The sequence below is a fragment of the Callorhinchus milii genome, unplaced genomic scaffold, assembly GCF_018977255.1.
Source record: "Callorhinchus milii isolate IMCB2004 unplaced genomic scaffold, IMCB_Cmil_1.0 Scaffold2, whole genome shotgun sequence".
Taxonomy (NCBI): domain Eukaryota; kingdom Metazoa; phylum Chordata; class Chondrichthyes; order Chimaeriformes; family Callorhinchidae; genus Callorhinchus; species Callorhinchus milii.
Window position 1 is genome coordinate 107,116,720 of NW_024704743.1, and position 15,958 is coordinate 107,132,677.

Sequence of the window (15,958 nt, forward strand, 5' to 3'; positions counted from 1 at the left end):
AGTTTAATAGCAATCATATTGGTACAATTTCTATTTTATACATGTCTAGAATGATGCTTTCTCAAATCAAATAGGTGCAATCTACTTTGAGAACTTCAAGCTCACTTCATGCATTAATACTAAAGGACAGGAATGGGACTGTTGGCAGACCAAAACATTCTCCAAAATGAAATAAAAATTAACTCATACCTGAATGTCCAGGAATTCTTTCAGTGACTTTTGCAGCCATCAGATCCCAAACTAAAAGTTCGCCTGACTGGCTACCTGAAAGAACAGTGTTTCCATCCCAGCAGAAACACCTGTAAATGAGTCAAAACGTCAATTGCTGTAATCCAACAGATACTATGTAATATTCTACACAACCAGGACATTATTTTGCCTGCCAGCCGAGCTCAGGTAGTAGCACTCTCACATCTGAGAAGGTTGTAGGTTCAGGCCCCATGTTGGGACTTGAATTAACAGTCTAGGCTGACAATCCAATGTAGTACTGGCAAGTGTTGCTTTGTCCTTCAGATGAGACATTAAACCAAGGTCCCACCTGCCAGTTCAGGTGGACGTTAAAGATCCCGAGATGCTAGTCAAAAATCCTAATAAAATTTTATCATTTGTCACATAGCTCTTTGTGGGACATAGCTGTGTGCAACTGGGCTGCTGCATTCGTCTACAGAATACAATCAGTACACTTATAGAGTCCTATAGCTTAGTGGTTTGAGCACTCGCCTCACAAGCGAGAGACCTGGATTTGATTCTTGGCAGGGTGGAACGTTAGGCATGTTTTCTTACTCCACGCGCCTCTGTTTATCTAGCAGTAGGTAGGAACCCAGTTATTAATCAATTGGCGGATCACTTTTCTGGGGATAATAATAATCCTTACATTTGATATCGTGCTTATCACGTCTTCTAGACATCTCAAAGCGCTTCATAGAATATACTATAAAGTGAATTAACTGTATATTTGTAGGCGAAACAAGGCAGCCAATTGCACACAGCAGTGTCCCACAACAGTTGTGGAATGAGTGACCGATTTATTATTGTTTTTTTCTTGAGGAATTATTATCAGGCGTGTGGAATAAGAAAACTTGCCCAAGGTTTGGCCTTGCTGGGAATCGAACCCAGGTCTCTTGCTTGCGAGGCGAGTGCTCTAAATCACTGAGTTACAGGTCTCCAAAAAACAGGTAGGGATAATAATCCTTTAAAAAAACTTATAAATTAGTCACTCAATCCAAGACTGTTTGTGGGACACTGCTGTGCGCAATTGGCTCCTGCCTTTCACCCACAAAATAGTCAATTCATGTTGCAGTATATTCTGTGAAGCGCTTTGAGATATCATGAAGACATGATAAGGTGCTATATCAAATGCAAGGATTATTATTATTTTTATTACTTATAATAATCCTTGCATTTGATACAGCGCTTTTCACGTCTTCTCCACATCTCAAAGCGCTTCACAGAATAGACTGTAAAGTGAATTGACTGTATATTTGTGGGCGAAACGCGGCAGCCAATTGCGCACAGCAGTGTCCCACAAACAGTTGTGGATTGAAAATGACCAATTCATTGTTGTTTTATTTTGGAGGGATTATTATTAGACGTGTGGAGTAAGGAAACTTGTGCAAGGTTTCGCCCTGCCTGGTGTCTCTTGCAAGGCGAGGGCTCTAACCACTGAGCTACAGGATTCCACTTAAAGGTAAATCCTATGAAGGTCTTTGAGACATCCTCCTGATGTGAAAGGCACTATCCCAAATGCAAGGATTATTATTATTAACAATATTTTACCTCTGTTGCTGACTTGAAGACAAAGAAGATATCAGCATACCGGTCTGAACATCAATAACTTTAAGACAGCAGTCTTGTCCAGCACTGAGAATATGTCGACTATCTGTCAAGATAAAGTAAAACACAACCACAATCAAATATCAGGTTACAATGAATTTGTCAAACCAGTTTGATAACATCAGCCTGAACTCTCTTAAAAATGATAATACACCACCAAAGTGGGTTTAACTATTAACTGTTACACTGGTGGCAATGGGATTCCTGTTGTCACTGTCACTAGATTCTCTCATAGCATAGTCAGCATTGGGATCAGAATTTAGGAGATTGTAAAAAATGACCGAGTTAACAATACAAGATAAAAATCAGACATTTTTGGAGAAATTTCAGAATTGAAAAGCCATCTTAAAAAAAACAGGTAGGGATGTGTTTACACTGACTGTATTTACAATTGCTAGCTGCCAAATAAGTACACTTGGGGAAAAAAAACATTCCACATTGTAAGACTGCAACAAGGTATGTCTTTGAAAATGTTTTAAAGCTCAAAACATACCGGGACTGAAAGCAACATCATTGACTGTTCCAGAATGACAATGAATCTGATGCAAAATAGTTAAGATAGTCAGATCCCAAATAGTAACAGTCCCTTCCTTGTTACCCGATACAAGCAGTGTGCCAAAAGGATTCAGGCTGATTGTATTTACCTGCCAAAGAAGAAATCAAAACTTAATTATTTTCAATTTGAAAACAGTATCATTTCTTAATTTCCTTTCACAAATGCACATTAAAAACACTATCAGACAGGATGGTGCCAGACTAGATTGTCAGTAGTTTTAAAACACTTATGATACAAAGCGTTTTGTGAAATTAGTCGATAGCGTGCAACCCTGTTAGGAGGCAGCAGCAGCTTTCACTCATGCTTATACTTATTGTTCGCCATACTAAAACGGCCAACTTTTTGAGTCAGATTGTCACCAAAATGACATCCTGTTTACGAACCGATATGTAAAGCAGGAAGTGACATCAGCATTGACATGATGATCTCGAAGTCTGCCTTTTTTAAAAAAATCTAGATACCAGCCGAAAATCAGTGAGCGAGCACTCTGAGACATCCTCCCAATGTGAAAGGGGCTATACCAACTGCTAAGATTGTTGTTGTAATATTCCCTCGCTAGCAGGAAAGATGCACCCCGATAAAGCATTAAAGTGGCCTTGTGCTCAAACATCTGTCTGCAATATGCAATCATGTAGCTAATTTAAGATCTATGACTCACCACATTGGCAGACTTCTTAGGACAATTATTCCAATTGTTTTGAAAGCTAGACCTCAACACAATATTTTGATATGTAGCCCCGACTCCCAACATTTTCCCATCAATGCTCATTGCCTTTAATGTAACAGGGATGTTAGGTGCCAAATTAAAGCAAACCTTGTTTCTGCACTGTGCGTGCCATACGAGTTTAAGAGACAAAGGAGGAAAGAGGGAAGGAACAAAGGCAGATGTGCATCGCTTTACAGATCATAGTAAAAAAAGTTTTGTAAACTAAAATGGCTTGAGAATTTAAAAAATATTTGTAGCTATTAATGTCCACATGGGGAACAGACATGTTTTGTCAGATGCTAATTGCATTCCATACGAATTGTAAAAGCATGTTTAACCACCAACTCCCACAAATCCCTCCCTCCTCAACCCGAGTTGCTGGTCTGCCACCAGCCCAATTTTCCTCAGAGGAATTTAGCGAGAAGCAAGAAACCACAAATCTAATATTCTACCAATGATTTTTTTCCTGTTCTAGCTTGACATTCCACCCCTCCCCTCATTGAGACTGCCTAACACCAAACCTAAATACCATCATCAAGGAATCATCAAGTTATTGTAAACAGAACCAAACTTCTGAAAGGCTATATACTTACACCTGCATCATGTTCCAACTCAGCCAGGAGCTCACAGCTATTTTTTCTGCAACTGGAGATATCGTTTGCGTCACATTTCCACACCTACAGCCAAACAAAGTTACAAATTTGTCTTTTTTTAAAAATTTTTTACCAACCATTGAAACCCAATTCAGAATGTGTAGTTAAATCACTGAATCAACAAATAACACCAGACTACTTTCAATAGATAATAGTCAATTGTAGTTGCTCTGTTTTAAAAACATAGTGCTGCAGTTATTTAATGTCAATAGAGCAAAAAAGGAGCAGCAAGACCAAATTATTAGTTGTATTGATACATCTTAGTCACTGACCAGTAAGAAAAGTATCTATAATAACAATAATCCTAGCATTTGATATAGTGTCTTCTCACAGCACCTCATAATGTAAAGTGTAGTGACTGTGTATTTTCTTCTACTCTGCATTATAGTCAATTAATATTGTATCAGTTTTAATAATCACCTACACCCACCTTAACTGTAGAGTCCCAGGATGCAGTGTATAAATGACCTTCGTACCAGCAGATCTTGCTGACAGCATCATCATGACCCATAAGTGTATCCTGCCTTCTTCCATAAGCTACTGAATAAAAATAACTGGAACAAACGCACAAAATTCTCAGCACTCCAGACATTCCACACTGTACCAGCATCCAAATCTACCTTCAATAGCAGTAAACTCATAATAACTTGACATTGGTTTAACTTAAATCATTATCTGTCAATATCCCGGCTGCATTTACATGTAATTGTGTATTTATACATAATGCCTAATTCACCTCTCTGGGTAACTTATCACTGAGCTCTTTTCCCCTTGGATTGACGAGTTATCAGGAATTTACTGTATAATACTCCTTGAATTTGACAGTTAACACTATTCATATTTAAAATAAGTCTTTATAATACTTACACATTGTTATCCCATGATGAGCAAAGAACAGTTCTGTCTTCCAGCAACAGACAAGATGACAGAGCCTAACGCACGCAAAATGGAAAAGTCAGTTTAGCAGAAGACAGAAATACATTTTAACTCAGTGATTCAATATGATGTGGAATTCACTGCCGCAAAGTTGAGTCAGAGATAATTAGTTAGATGCTTGAAGAGAAGGAATTTTAAAGAGTGGAGGGAGTGAGGTGAATGGCATTAGATTAGCTCATGTAGAGGAAAAACACTTGATGGACTTGATGGACCAAATGGCCCCTTTCTGTGCTGTAACATTCTATGGTTCTGTAAATTACACCATTTGGAATTGTTTTGGAATAACTGGATGTGCTGGGTAAGAGCTGACAGAACTGCGGTGGTCTCAGCAGACAGGTTCCTGGGCACTGCTGATGAAACAAACTAACCTAACTTGGAGGGATAGAGATTCTTCCCACTTGGTTCTCGTTAACCCTGCAAGCCAAATTCCAAGCTCCAAGCTGACAAGCAGCAGGAAATTTGTCCAACGGTGCTCACAAAGCACAGAGGTCTCCAAGCCTTGGCTCTTGGCCACCTACGCCTGATACTTTCCAGAATTCGGTAAACATTACATTTGTACAGCACCTTTCACATCGGGAGGATTGTCCCAAAGCGTTAAGACGGTCAATGGTGTGCACCCGATATGTGGATTGGGATCAGGAGGGTTGGAGGGCAGAGAGGGTGGGGGTAGGAGGGTGACTGAAGGTACAATTCAAGAGGAATAGCTGAGGAAGGTCTTGAGATGGGGACATGGAATAGAGAAATCTCTTTTACAGGTTAAACACAGCATCAGTTCTCACCATATTTGAGAAGGACGTGCTCCGCTGCAACAACTTTGTTTCCTTGGAAAACATTTTTAGTGTTGAATCTGCAATGTTGTTTTTAAACAAATGTAAGGTATGAATCAACGGTATGAATTTTATTATAACTGTAGACATAACAAAGACACAGAGATGTATATTCATGATTATTTCTCCCACAAAACACACAGACATTCCACTTTACAGGATATCCTAGAGGTGCTCAGAGGTGCTCTCGGCACGAGTGGCACTATACCAAAGGTAAAGATTATTATTAGACAAACCACTTAAATATTTTAACAAGATATATTTTACTTTGCATGATGCAAATTGATCGATTGATTTGGGGCAACTAAAACAGTATTAAGAATATGGAATGCCACCGCTGTACAATAAAATGATCCAGTAATAACATTCATTCCTTAACAGCGACACATTGCACTGTAAAAGAGTGACAGAAGGTACGGTAAAGGTAAGTTTTTCGGTATATAGCCTTTAAAGGTATATAGAGAGGAGCAAAAGGGAGGGGAGAGAACTCATTTGTATTTGCCATCACCAGTAGGGCGGAAGGGATGGGAGATGCACAGCAGGCCCAGGTGCCTAGAGGAGTGGGCAAGTAGAAGAACGAGGCTGGAGACAATCACAGAGGTAGAAAGGAGCGAAACACCAGCATATTTTTGTCATAACATGCAAGCTGAAAATTACCTTGAGAAGTTGTGAGGACTGAGGAGCCATTGCTAGATACAGCTATTCCAGTCACTGCCCTAAATTGTGACAAGATAAAAGATATTGAACAACAACAACAACAACATTACATTTGTATAGCATCTTTCACATCGGGAGGATGTCCCAAGGCGCTGGACAGTGTACAGCATTTCAGACCCGAGCTGGGGTCAGGGGGGGGAGAAGGGAGGGAAGGCGGGTGGCTGATGCCATGGTCGAAGAGGAGGGTCTTGAGGCGGGACTTGAAGGAGGCTAAGGAGGGGTCGAGGCGGAGTGACTGGGGGATGGAATTCAAGAAGTTGGGGGCAGAGTGGCTGAAGGCTCTCCCACCAATGGTGGGGCGGGTGGGTCGGGGGACGTGGAGCAGGCCACAGCCGGCTGAGCGGAGGGAAACGGGCGGGTTGGTAGGGGGTTAGGAGGTCACAGAGGTAGGGTGAGGCGAGGAAATGTAGGGCTTTATATGTGAGGACCAGGATCTTGAACTGGATCCTCTGAAGGATAGGGAGCCAATGGAGTCGGGCGAGAGTGGGGGAGATGGGGTCACGGAGTTTGGTGCGGGAGAGGATATGTGCTGCAGAGTTCTGGATTATCTGCAGCCTGTGGAGGGAGGAGTTGGGAAGCCCGACAAGCAGGGCGTTTGCCTGGAGGTGATGAAGACACGAACAAGAGTTTCAGCGGCCTGAGGGGTGAGGTAGTGGCGGAGTCGGGCGATGTTATGGAGCTGAGGGAAGGCAGAGCGGGTCATGGCTTGAATGTGGGAAAGAAAGACAGTTGAGGGTTGAACAAGACACCTGGGTTCCTGACTGGTTTGGTGAGTTGTAGTGTGCAACCATGGAGGTTGATGCTGCCAGAGCCTGAGGTGCTGAGGCGCTGGCGCGAGCCAATCAGGACGGCCTCAGTCTTGTTCACATTCAACTGTAGGAAATTTGCCCTCATCCAGGACTTGATGTCTGACAGGCAGTGTGTCAGGACAGCAGTGGTCCTGGAGTTGAGGGTGAAGGCAGAAAGATAGAGTTGGTTGTCATCCGATTACATGTGGAAGTTGACCCCATGTCTGCGGATGATGTCACCAAGGGGGAGCATATAGATATTAAAGAGGAGAGGGCCAAGGACAGAGACCTGGAGGACGCCAGACGTGATAGTGCGGGGGCTGGAGGAGAAACCATTAAGAGGCAACAAAGTGGAGACGTGAGAGAGATAGGAATCGAATCAGGCAAGGGCAGATCCGTGGAGATTAAGTAAAGCGGAGAGGTGGTGTACGAGGATGGAGTGGTTGACAGTGTCGAAGGCGGCAGAGAGGTCGAGGAGGACAAGGAGGCAGAGAGACCTGATCACAGACGTTGGTAGCTGGAGAGGAGGGATGGATCCAGGTAAGGTTTATTCAGGATGGGGGTGATGACGGCTGTTTTTAGGGGGGGTGGGAATTGAAACGGTGGACAAGGAGAGGTTGATGACGTCGGACAGGAGAGGAGCCAGAAGGTGGAGCTGGGAGATGAGGAAAGAGGTGTGGAGGAATCGAGGGAGCAGGTGGTGGGTTTGAGTTTGCGGACAGTGGTGGTGAGGGAGGAGGGAGAGATAGGGTCGAAGGAGTATAGGGAGGGATGGGTGGGTTATGAGGGAGAGGTGATTTGGGGATGGCTGTGGACGGGGCTGAGGTGGCTGAACATATCCCCTCGATTTTAGATTCAAGGAAGTCCAGCATCCCGTCACAGTTGGAGTTTGAGGAGAGGATGAGCGAGGTATGGGAGGCAATTTTCAAGATGGATCATAGATTAGTAGTTCGCCAAGGGAACTAAGCCAATTGTGCCTGACCTAACAACTCCTTTTTTTGAAGAGGGATGAAGGTTGACAGAAATAATTATCACTTTGCAATTCCCGTTATTGCATTTTTATTTACAAATAATATATAAATGCGCTATATAAATGCAAGTTGTTGTTGATTTAGTAATAGGAGTTGCTTACGTTACGTCTGTTCACCTATAAACCATGTTTAGATGTTTATCCAAATTGCAATATCACCAGACCTATTAGTCAGTCATTCACATTGCACAGTCAGCGATTAAATGATAAAGAAAATATGTGCACAACTTACTCTTTGTGATTTTTTTGCTGGCAAACTATATAGAGTTTACCAATATTACTCCAGGCTAGTTTCTGGCTTTCTTCTGTTAAATCTTCAAACGAAGAATCTTCACAGGGTGATCCTGTGGTACAGAAAATTAGTTACTGTGGTACAGTGAACGTCAGATCGCAAATGAAGTACAAAAGAACCTTTAGAAATCAAGTCAAACATTTACTTTCTCCGTTTAAAAAGTATAGTCAGGGCTAGGCAGAGGATAAAACGGCAAAATAAAGCCATGTCTTTTCACAAACAGCAATTCAAATATAATAATAATCCTTGCATTTGAGACATCTGAAAGCCCTTCGCAGAATATACTGTAAAGTGAATTGACTATATTTTGTGGCCGAAACATGACAGCCAATTGCGCACAGCAGTGACCCACAAACAGTCATGGATTGAGTGACCAAATTATTTCTTTAAAATTTATTTTGAAGGAATTATTAACCCGGAAAAGCGATCGACTAAAAACCGGGCTCCTCTTATTGCTAGGTAAACAGAGGTGTGTGGAGTAAGGAAACTCACTCAACGTTTCGCCCTGCCAGGAATCGAACCCAGGTCCTCTCAATTGCGAGGCAAGTGCTCTAACCACTAAGCTACAGGGCTCCACATATAAGGGAGAATATTCATACAAAACAAGTTAGCACAAGGTCTAATCCAGCTTCCATCTGAAACAGGTTGTGGCACAGAATTGCTTGCAATCTGTATTAACTCTAAATACAAGTTCCCAGAAAGGGCATTGTGTAATGCAGTCTTTAAAAAAAAACAGGCTTGTCGTGGGATTTACTGGGATTTCAGATTGCAAAAGGAGAATCCTGCTAATAGCTGACAGTAAGTCACAGTAACTCTTCTCCAAAGCACCGACAGCAGGTTATGGGATGCCTGCAAGCAAGCAGTGACACAGTGCTGGTTACGGCCAGATTTCCCATGAATGAACGACTCGCTATTAGTGAATCCCGTTGCAATTGGCCACATTTTCAACCCCAATGTAGGGCATGTCTGCATCGTTAAGATGGGCAAATAAAAATAATATGGAAGAATTGCACAAATAAAAGACCATGCAAATTTAACAGTTCTAACAATTCTCTATATTAGAATACATTAGGATATACAGTACAGAAACAGGCCAGTTGGCCCAACTGGTCTATGCCGGTGTTTATGCTCCACATGAGCCTCCTCCTGGTCTTCCTCAACTAAGCCTTCAAGCATAACCAATCTTACATAAAAAGCAACAAAACACACAATAATTTGTGATAACTTGTTTTGCAGTGAAGATCCTTCCTTATATTTGAATTTCCACTATCACAATGAAACATGCACAATTTTCAATACTTCATTATTAGTAAATAATGCAAGCCAATTGATAGTGCAATTGTACCTGGAGATGACTCTGGCATGTTAGCACTCCGGCTGGTTCCCCTGGATAGACTCTTGAACTTCGGCATTATTCTTTGAGGATGTGGAGTGGTAAACAACTGTTTTGGTGTCTGCCCAAACTCCAGGATCTGAATTAACATTGCTATTTTCTGACTTGGATCCTCAATGCTGAATAAACATAATCAGAAACCTTAGTTAAAATTCTACTAATTCGCCCAATGTTCATTTCATTTCTTGGTAAATCAATAATTTGATGTGGATAACATTAATTTACTTCAACAGCAGCCAAAAAACCTAACACAACATTTTTGTAAACTTGTTGATTTACTGGAGTAGGGAAATATTTCATATGTAAAACATGTGTAAGCAAATGCAGCAAAAATAGTTATTACCTGTTCCAATCAACTCCCCCTTCGTACGTCAAAGGGTGAAACACTAAAATAACAGAAGGATTTATAAGAACTTTGTTTTCGCTTTTTTTTATATAAATACCACAATAAAATAAACTTTCTGGTTTTGTTTTTTCCTGTTATCAGTTTGCAATTTTATAATATAAAACTTTTCAAAAATAATATTAAGAAACTCATACCATTGTGTGATGCAATGGCTTCAGTGCCCTTTTGCTTGTAACCAAATATTAGATCAATCCATTCATGCAGATATTCAGAGACATATTGGCTTTCTAAAGCATCTCTGCTCTTCTGGAGAAAATCATCAGGATCTAAGAGATAAATTAAGACAAGTCTGACATACATACTCAAAATACATTTAGCCACAACTTCATCAATTAAACACTACTTTTACACAAAAGACAAATTTGTTTTAAAAAAAAGCTAGCTCATATCCTCGATATAGTTTTCACATTTTCATTTGCCGTGTTTTGTAAATCCTCCTGCAATTTTTGAAATGTTTCATTTCACGCATGGGACTCAACAGACTATTCATTGCTCGCGCTGACTGGTGCCATAACTAAGATCAATCATACGAAATGAATGTCTAGTCTTGGGACATTTGCTTGAAATAAACTGAAAGAGGAACAATGTACTTTTTCAACATTGTAAAATGTCACTTATGAAACTGTACAACCCAGATTTAGAAATGTTAGTGTAACCAAAGATTCAAGGGGAATCAACACCTTGAATTGGAGCACAAGCGTTGAGAATGATTGAAACTAAAATACAAATTTGCTTCATGCACGGGATAACAGGAAATAAGAGCTTGAGAAATCTGACCAGATCTGATTACCTGAAGCCCATGGTGGCAGCTCCACAGAATCTACCATTTTTCCACCCTGCCGCTTCCCAAGGTCCAACTTCAAACTGTTCACAATGAAGCTGGAATCTGTGCCATAAAATTCTGGGATTAACTGGAACATTTTAAAAAAGATTAATCAGTTAATCAGATAATTATTCAATACATAACTTCAGAATAAATTAATTATTAGACAAAAAAAATTGTCTCTCTCTCCCTTACCTCCTTGAAGTCCGTAGCACCTTCCAGACAATTTTTCCAAGTCTCTGCAATACTAAATAAATGTTGATTAAATATTTTTCCCATCCCTAACTCTCTGACAAACCAACACTAAATTAATCTAAGGTACCGGCACTAACCTGTTGAACATTCTATCTGCATTGTCAAATTTTCCATTCTGTAAACACAACATGTATTCAGGGGCTGCAAAACAAATGGGAGCAAAAGGTTAAAAAACACTTTCTGAAACTCAGTTATCTCACTGAACCATTCAAAAAACACAAGGGCATTGCTATAGTTTTTTGTCTTGTAAAATAATCTAAGTACTGTATTTAAAATGATGAGCTCCAAAACAGATCAAAAGTGCAAAGTGTCAGACATTAAAAAAAGGCAAAAAAATGGTCAAGATCATGAGAGGTTTGGACAAAGAAATCCTTTAGATCCATTTGATCTCATCCTTCCAGAATACCCAACTACATTCTTCTAATTACAAATCAAGGGGTTTGTTAAATGAGCATGTGTCCTGGCTTCTACTACTTTCTGGTAATCTAGCCAAGTAAAGAAAGATTTCCTCTTGAGAATCCCCAATCTGTCTTCTTGTTCTGCTGCTTTGGCATATCTGAAACCATCGAATTGGGTTTGCTTTCTCTAAGTGGGGGAAGAAACGCTGAAATCTCGCCCACTGATGGGTGATGTGAGGCAGGCCAGTGTTTTTTTTTGAGCCAGTGAAGCAGCCAGGGCCGCAGGAACAAAGGAGGTCACAGAGGTAGGGTGGGGTGAGACCATGGAGGCATTTAAAATTCAGGATGAGAGTTTTGAATTTGAATTTGGATCTGAGCAAGAAGGCTGATGGGCTTGCAGAACCTGGAATGGGAGAGGACATGTGATCAAGAGTTCTGGATGGTCTGTAGCTTGGGTAGGGAGCAGCAGAGCATGGGAGTCCAGCAAGGAGTGGGATTGAATAGTCAAGTATATAGTTGATGGACGCATGGTTGAAGGTCTGCAATCCTGGATAAGTAGTGGCAGTGGTGTACAATGTTGCAGAAGTGACGAAAAGCTGAGCGAAAACCCAGATGTAGGGTTTGAAAGATAGTTGTGGGGGGCAAACAAGACACTGAGATTCTGTCTCAACTCCACGAGGTGGAGTGAGCACCGATGCAGATTAAAGTGTCTGAGCTAAGGAATTATTGACTGGAGCCAAGGAGAGCTTCAATCCTGTTAATGTTAACTTGTAGAAAGTTACAACTCATGCAGGTTTAGCTGTACTGACTTTAATTGTCCAGGCATCAGCCAGGTGCACACCTTGTCAAGCTCTCTTTATAAGACCTTGACTCCCTTCTCCATCTCAATAACTCTCCCTGGCCCCTTGGCTTGGTGTCATCAGCAAATGCAACTACCCAGCTTTGGCTCTGATTCTCTTGAATATATAAGAAACATGTTTGCAATCTGTCACGGCCTCCCAGACAATTGAATCCATCGCGGAGAAAGTTCCACAGAATTTTTTTTCATCTTTCACTGTCTCAAATGTCAGCGTTCAGCAACCAAACAGCAGCCATCACTGCTCCATAGTGACACCTATTGGTCAGATCAGGAAACCGCAGCTTGGAAGCACTTTTCTGAACCCTCCCTTTTCAACTGAGCAGCAGTATCGCAGTAAAGCAGATTTTGAAAAGACGGAGAACAGGATACAAAATGAAACTAGTAATGCTTTCCAGTCCTTAACAGACGGTCTCTAAGCTCCTGTTTAGCTCCTGGTTGAACAAAATTATTTATTCAGCAATAAACACATTGGGGATTTCACGTCTGCGAGATGTCTCAAAGCGCTTCACAGAATATGTTGTAAAGTGAATTGACTGTATATTTTGTGGGCAAAACATAGTAGCCAATTGCGCTCAACAATGTCCCACAAACAGTTGTGGATTAAGTAACCACATTTTTTTTTAGAACTATTCTTAGTTAAAAAGCATTTAGTTACATAGCATAAATTCCAGGTGTAGAATCACACTTTTATGCAGCTTGTTAAAACCTGCATGCAATTCAACGTTTAATAAGCACATTAATATAGTGCCTTATCATAATGTCACAATATCTCAAAGTGCCTCACAGGATTTACGGTAAAGTATAGCAACTGCAGACAAATGCAGGAGCCAATTTGTGCATATCAAGTTCCACAAACAACCATGATGTTTTTCTGGAAGATTGTTGGCTCGGACACCGGAAGATACTCTCTTCTCTTTTCAAAACTTATCATGGGATCTTTAACATCCATCTGACGGACAGCATCTCCGACAATGCAACACTCTCCCAGGGCTGCACTGGAGCATCAGCCTAGGTTATGAGTGTTTAATTAAAACAAGTGTAAAATGTAAAATTAGTGTAAAACATCAATAGGAGTACACAATGTTTTATTACTCTCTCTGCTGTCAGCAGCTAGACTTTACACTTGTACTGTTGTCTGGACTTGGTTTATCTTCCAAAATAAAAAATTCAAAAGGGAATATTTCAGCAAACTACTAAGAAATGTAATCTTACCAACTCTCACAAGGTAGAAGAGAACATAACCAGGCGAGGAATAATGGCTGCCGTACATGAATTTGGGATCTGGCATTTCTCGATAACGGGTCTAAAATGAAAAAATATTATCAAGCTTACTATATACTGTTTGTGTTTAAACATTCACTTTAATTGATATCAAGTACAATGCTTTAATCCTTAAATTCACTGAGAGTTTTTTCCCATTAATTTTGTGCGTGACGGGAAACAACAACAACTTGGATCTATATAGCGCCCTCCAGGCCGGACAGGGTCTCGGAGCACTTCACAATAACGGATCCCGGGGCTGAGCCAGGGGGAGGGGGAGGAAGGTGACCAAAGGTGCAGTCGAAAAGGTGTTCAGCCGAGACCTGAAAGTGGGAAGAGCAGGGGAGAGGTGAAGGGAGTGAGGAAGGGAGTTCCAGAGCCTTGGGGCGTAGTGGCTGAAGGTGGAGCGGAGGACTCGGGGCACAAGGAGGAGGCCAGTCCCAGTGGAGCGAAGGCAACGGGTACTGTTTTGAGGAGAGAGGAGGTCAGAGAGGTAGGGGTGTGCAGAGGAATGGAGGGATTCAAAGACAAGTGTGAGGATCTTGAAGTCGATCCTCTGTGGGATAGGCACCCAGTGCAGTCTGGCAAGGACTGGGGTAATCGGGGAGCGGAGTTTGGTACGGGTAAGAATGGAAACAACAGTTGGAATTGAAATATATGCTCCAAGTTGAGGACATTATCTTGACCCCAAACACATCTGAGCTTCATTGACAATTCCTGTTTCTTTTCAAACTCTTCTTGTGTGGGAGTTTGGTTTTATAACCTAGCCAGATTCACCTTTTCGACTCTCCAGCAATGACTTTCAAAGTCTTTCTAAACAGAGAAGGTGAATTGACCATTCCCATCAACTTAAAAATAGAGAAAAAAATTGGCCCCATTCATGACAAATAACTTTCCCAACAAGCCATTTCAAATTGCCATTTGGTCAACAAAGTTCATGTGATGAATGGTCCTGGATTAATTCCCAGAAACATGCCAAATCTGTTTGGTATGAATCGTTAGGCTGACTCAATTTCTACATTACAACTCCACATGCAAATTCTAAATGACTGCTCCCTCTGTTCTTAATCTATTCAAAATGTTGCTTCTCTATCAACAAGCAAAACAGCCCAAACAAGCCATTTCATTGTAAAGTACAGGTTAAATTCTTTAAAAACCTAAACCAATTCTGGATGACCAAAGCGATAACAAAAAATACTTGGGTCCACACTAAGATTAGTCTCTAATTTAAAATTTAACTACACAGAAAAACAGGATAGGCTGAAAACTTAGAGCATCTTCAATATCTGAAAGGCAAAACCACAGCCAATGAACATCAAGTCACTAATAATAATAATAATCCTTGCATTTGATATAGAGCTTTTCACGTCTTCTCGACGTCTCAAAGTGCTTCACAGAATATGCTGTAAAGTGAATTGACTGTTTATTTGTGGGTGAAACGCGGCAGCCAAATGCACACAGCAGTGTCCCACAAACAGTCATGGATTGAAAATGGTCAATTTATTACTGTTTTGTTTTGGAGGGATTATTATTAGGCATGTGGAGTAAGGAAACTTGCCCAAGGTTTCGCCCTGTCTGGAATTGAACCCAGGTGTCTCACTTGCAAAGCGAGTGCTCTAACCACTGAGCTACAGGACTCCACGGTATAAAGCACATTATCTTTCTTTCAGATGTAATTCTAATTAATAGAAACTGCTATTGCCAAGAATAACGCTGTAATGATTACTCACGGGGTTGGGTGGGAGAGCTCCGCAGAATGAGAAACTTTCACAGAGGGAAGGCCACGTGCAAAGAAAGGCAAGTGACAGAACTGAAAGCCTAGTAGTGGTGGAGCGAGGCATGCACAATAGCAGTGATCAAGTGTACTGATTCTGTGTACTCCTGTACTACACTAGGTAGTAGTGTAGGTAGTAGTGTAGGTAGTAGTCCTGTAGGGCCTACATTACTCAAAGTCCAGCGCTTCCCTTTTTCATTTTAGACTTTAGCAGGATATTATCTCTACCATTTGGCACAGTAGATCTTCTTTAAACAGTAACCAATTAAAAATTTACAGGTGATACATCTCTAAATTATTGACAAATCTAATCTTGTCCTGGGGATAGAGAACGTATGGCATCAAGTTTAACAACCTCAATTTCAAAAGGCTTGCATAGAACAAATTGAGTCTGAAAGACCATCTGTTGCTAGGTAGGGTTTCAGTTTGCACAACTTTGTCAATGTGTAGCT

At 41.0% G+C, this 15,958-nt stretch overlaps 1 protein-coding gene across 1 annotated transcript in view; it reads right to left on the minus strand.

Annotated features, from left to right (window-relative positions):
• The window catches only part of nsmaf (neutral sphingomyelinase (N-SMase) activation associated factor), a 48,490-nt gene that overhangs the window by 2,263 nt on the left and 30,269 nt on the right, over window positions 1-15,958 (minus strand). The window contains exons 15-30 of the mRNA XM_042332626.1: window positions 13,685-13,775; window positions 11,293-11,356; window positions 11,156-11,207; window positions 10,928-11,048; window positions 10,272-10,403; window positions 10,075-10,117; window positions 9,684-9,850; window positions 8,279-8,390; window positions 6,169-6,227; window positions 5,464-5,531; window positions 4,616-4,680; window positions 4,179-4,302; window positions 3,689-3,772; window positions 2,327-2,477; window positions 1,777-1,879; window positions 190-299 (exon numbers count right to left, since the gene is read on the minus strand). Of these exons, the coding sequence (XP_042188560.1) occupies window positions 190-299; window positions 1,777-1,879; window positions 2,327-2,477; window positions 3,689-3,772; window positions 4,179-4,302; window positions 4,616-4,680; window positions 5,464-5,531; window positions 6,169-6,227; window positions 8,279-8,390; window positions 9,684-9,850; window positions 10,075-10,117; window positions 10,272-10,403; window positions 10,928-11,048; window positions 11,156-11,207; window positions 11,293-11,356; window positions 13,685-13,775 (1,546 nt within the window). The remainder of the gene's footprint in view (window positions 1-189; window positions 300-1,776; window positions 1,880-2,326; window positions 2,478-3,688; window positions 3,773-4,178; window positions 4,303-4,615; window positions 4,681-5,463; window positions 5,532-6,168; window positions 6,228-8,278; window positions 8,391-9,683; window positions 9,851-10,074; window positions 10,118-10,271; window positions 10,404-10,927; window positions 11,049-11,155; window positions 11,208-11,292; window positions 11,357-13,684; window positions 13,776-15,958) is intronic.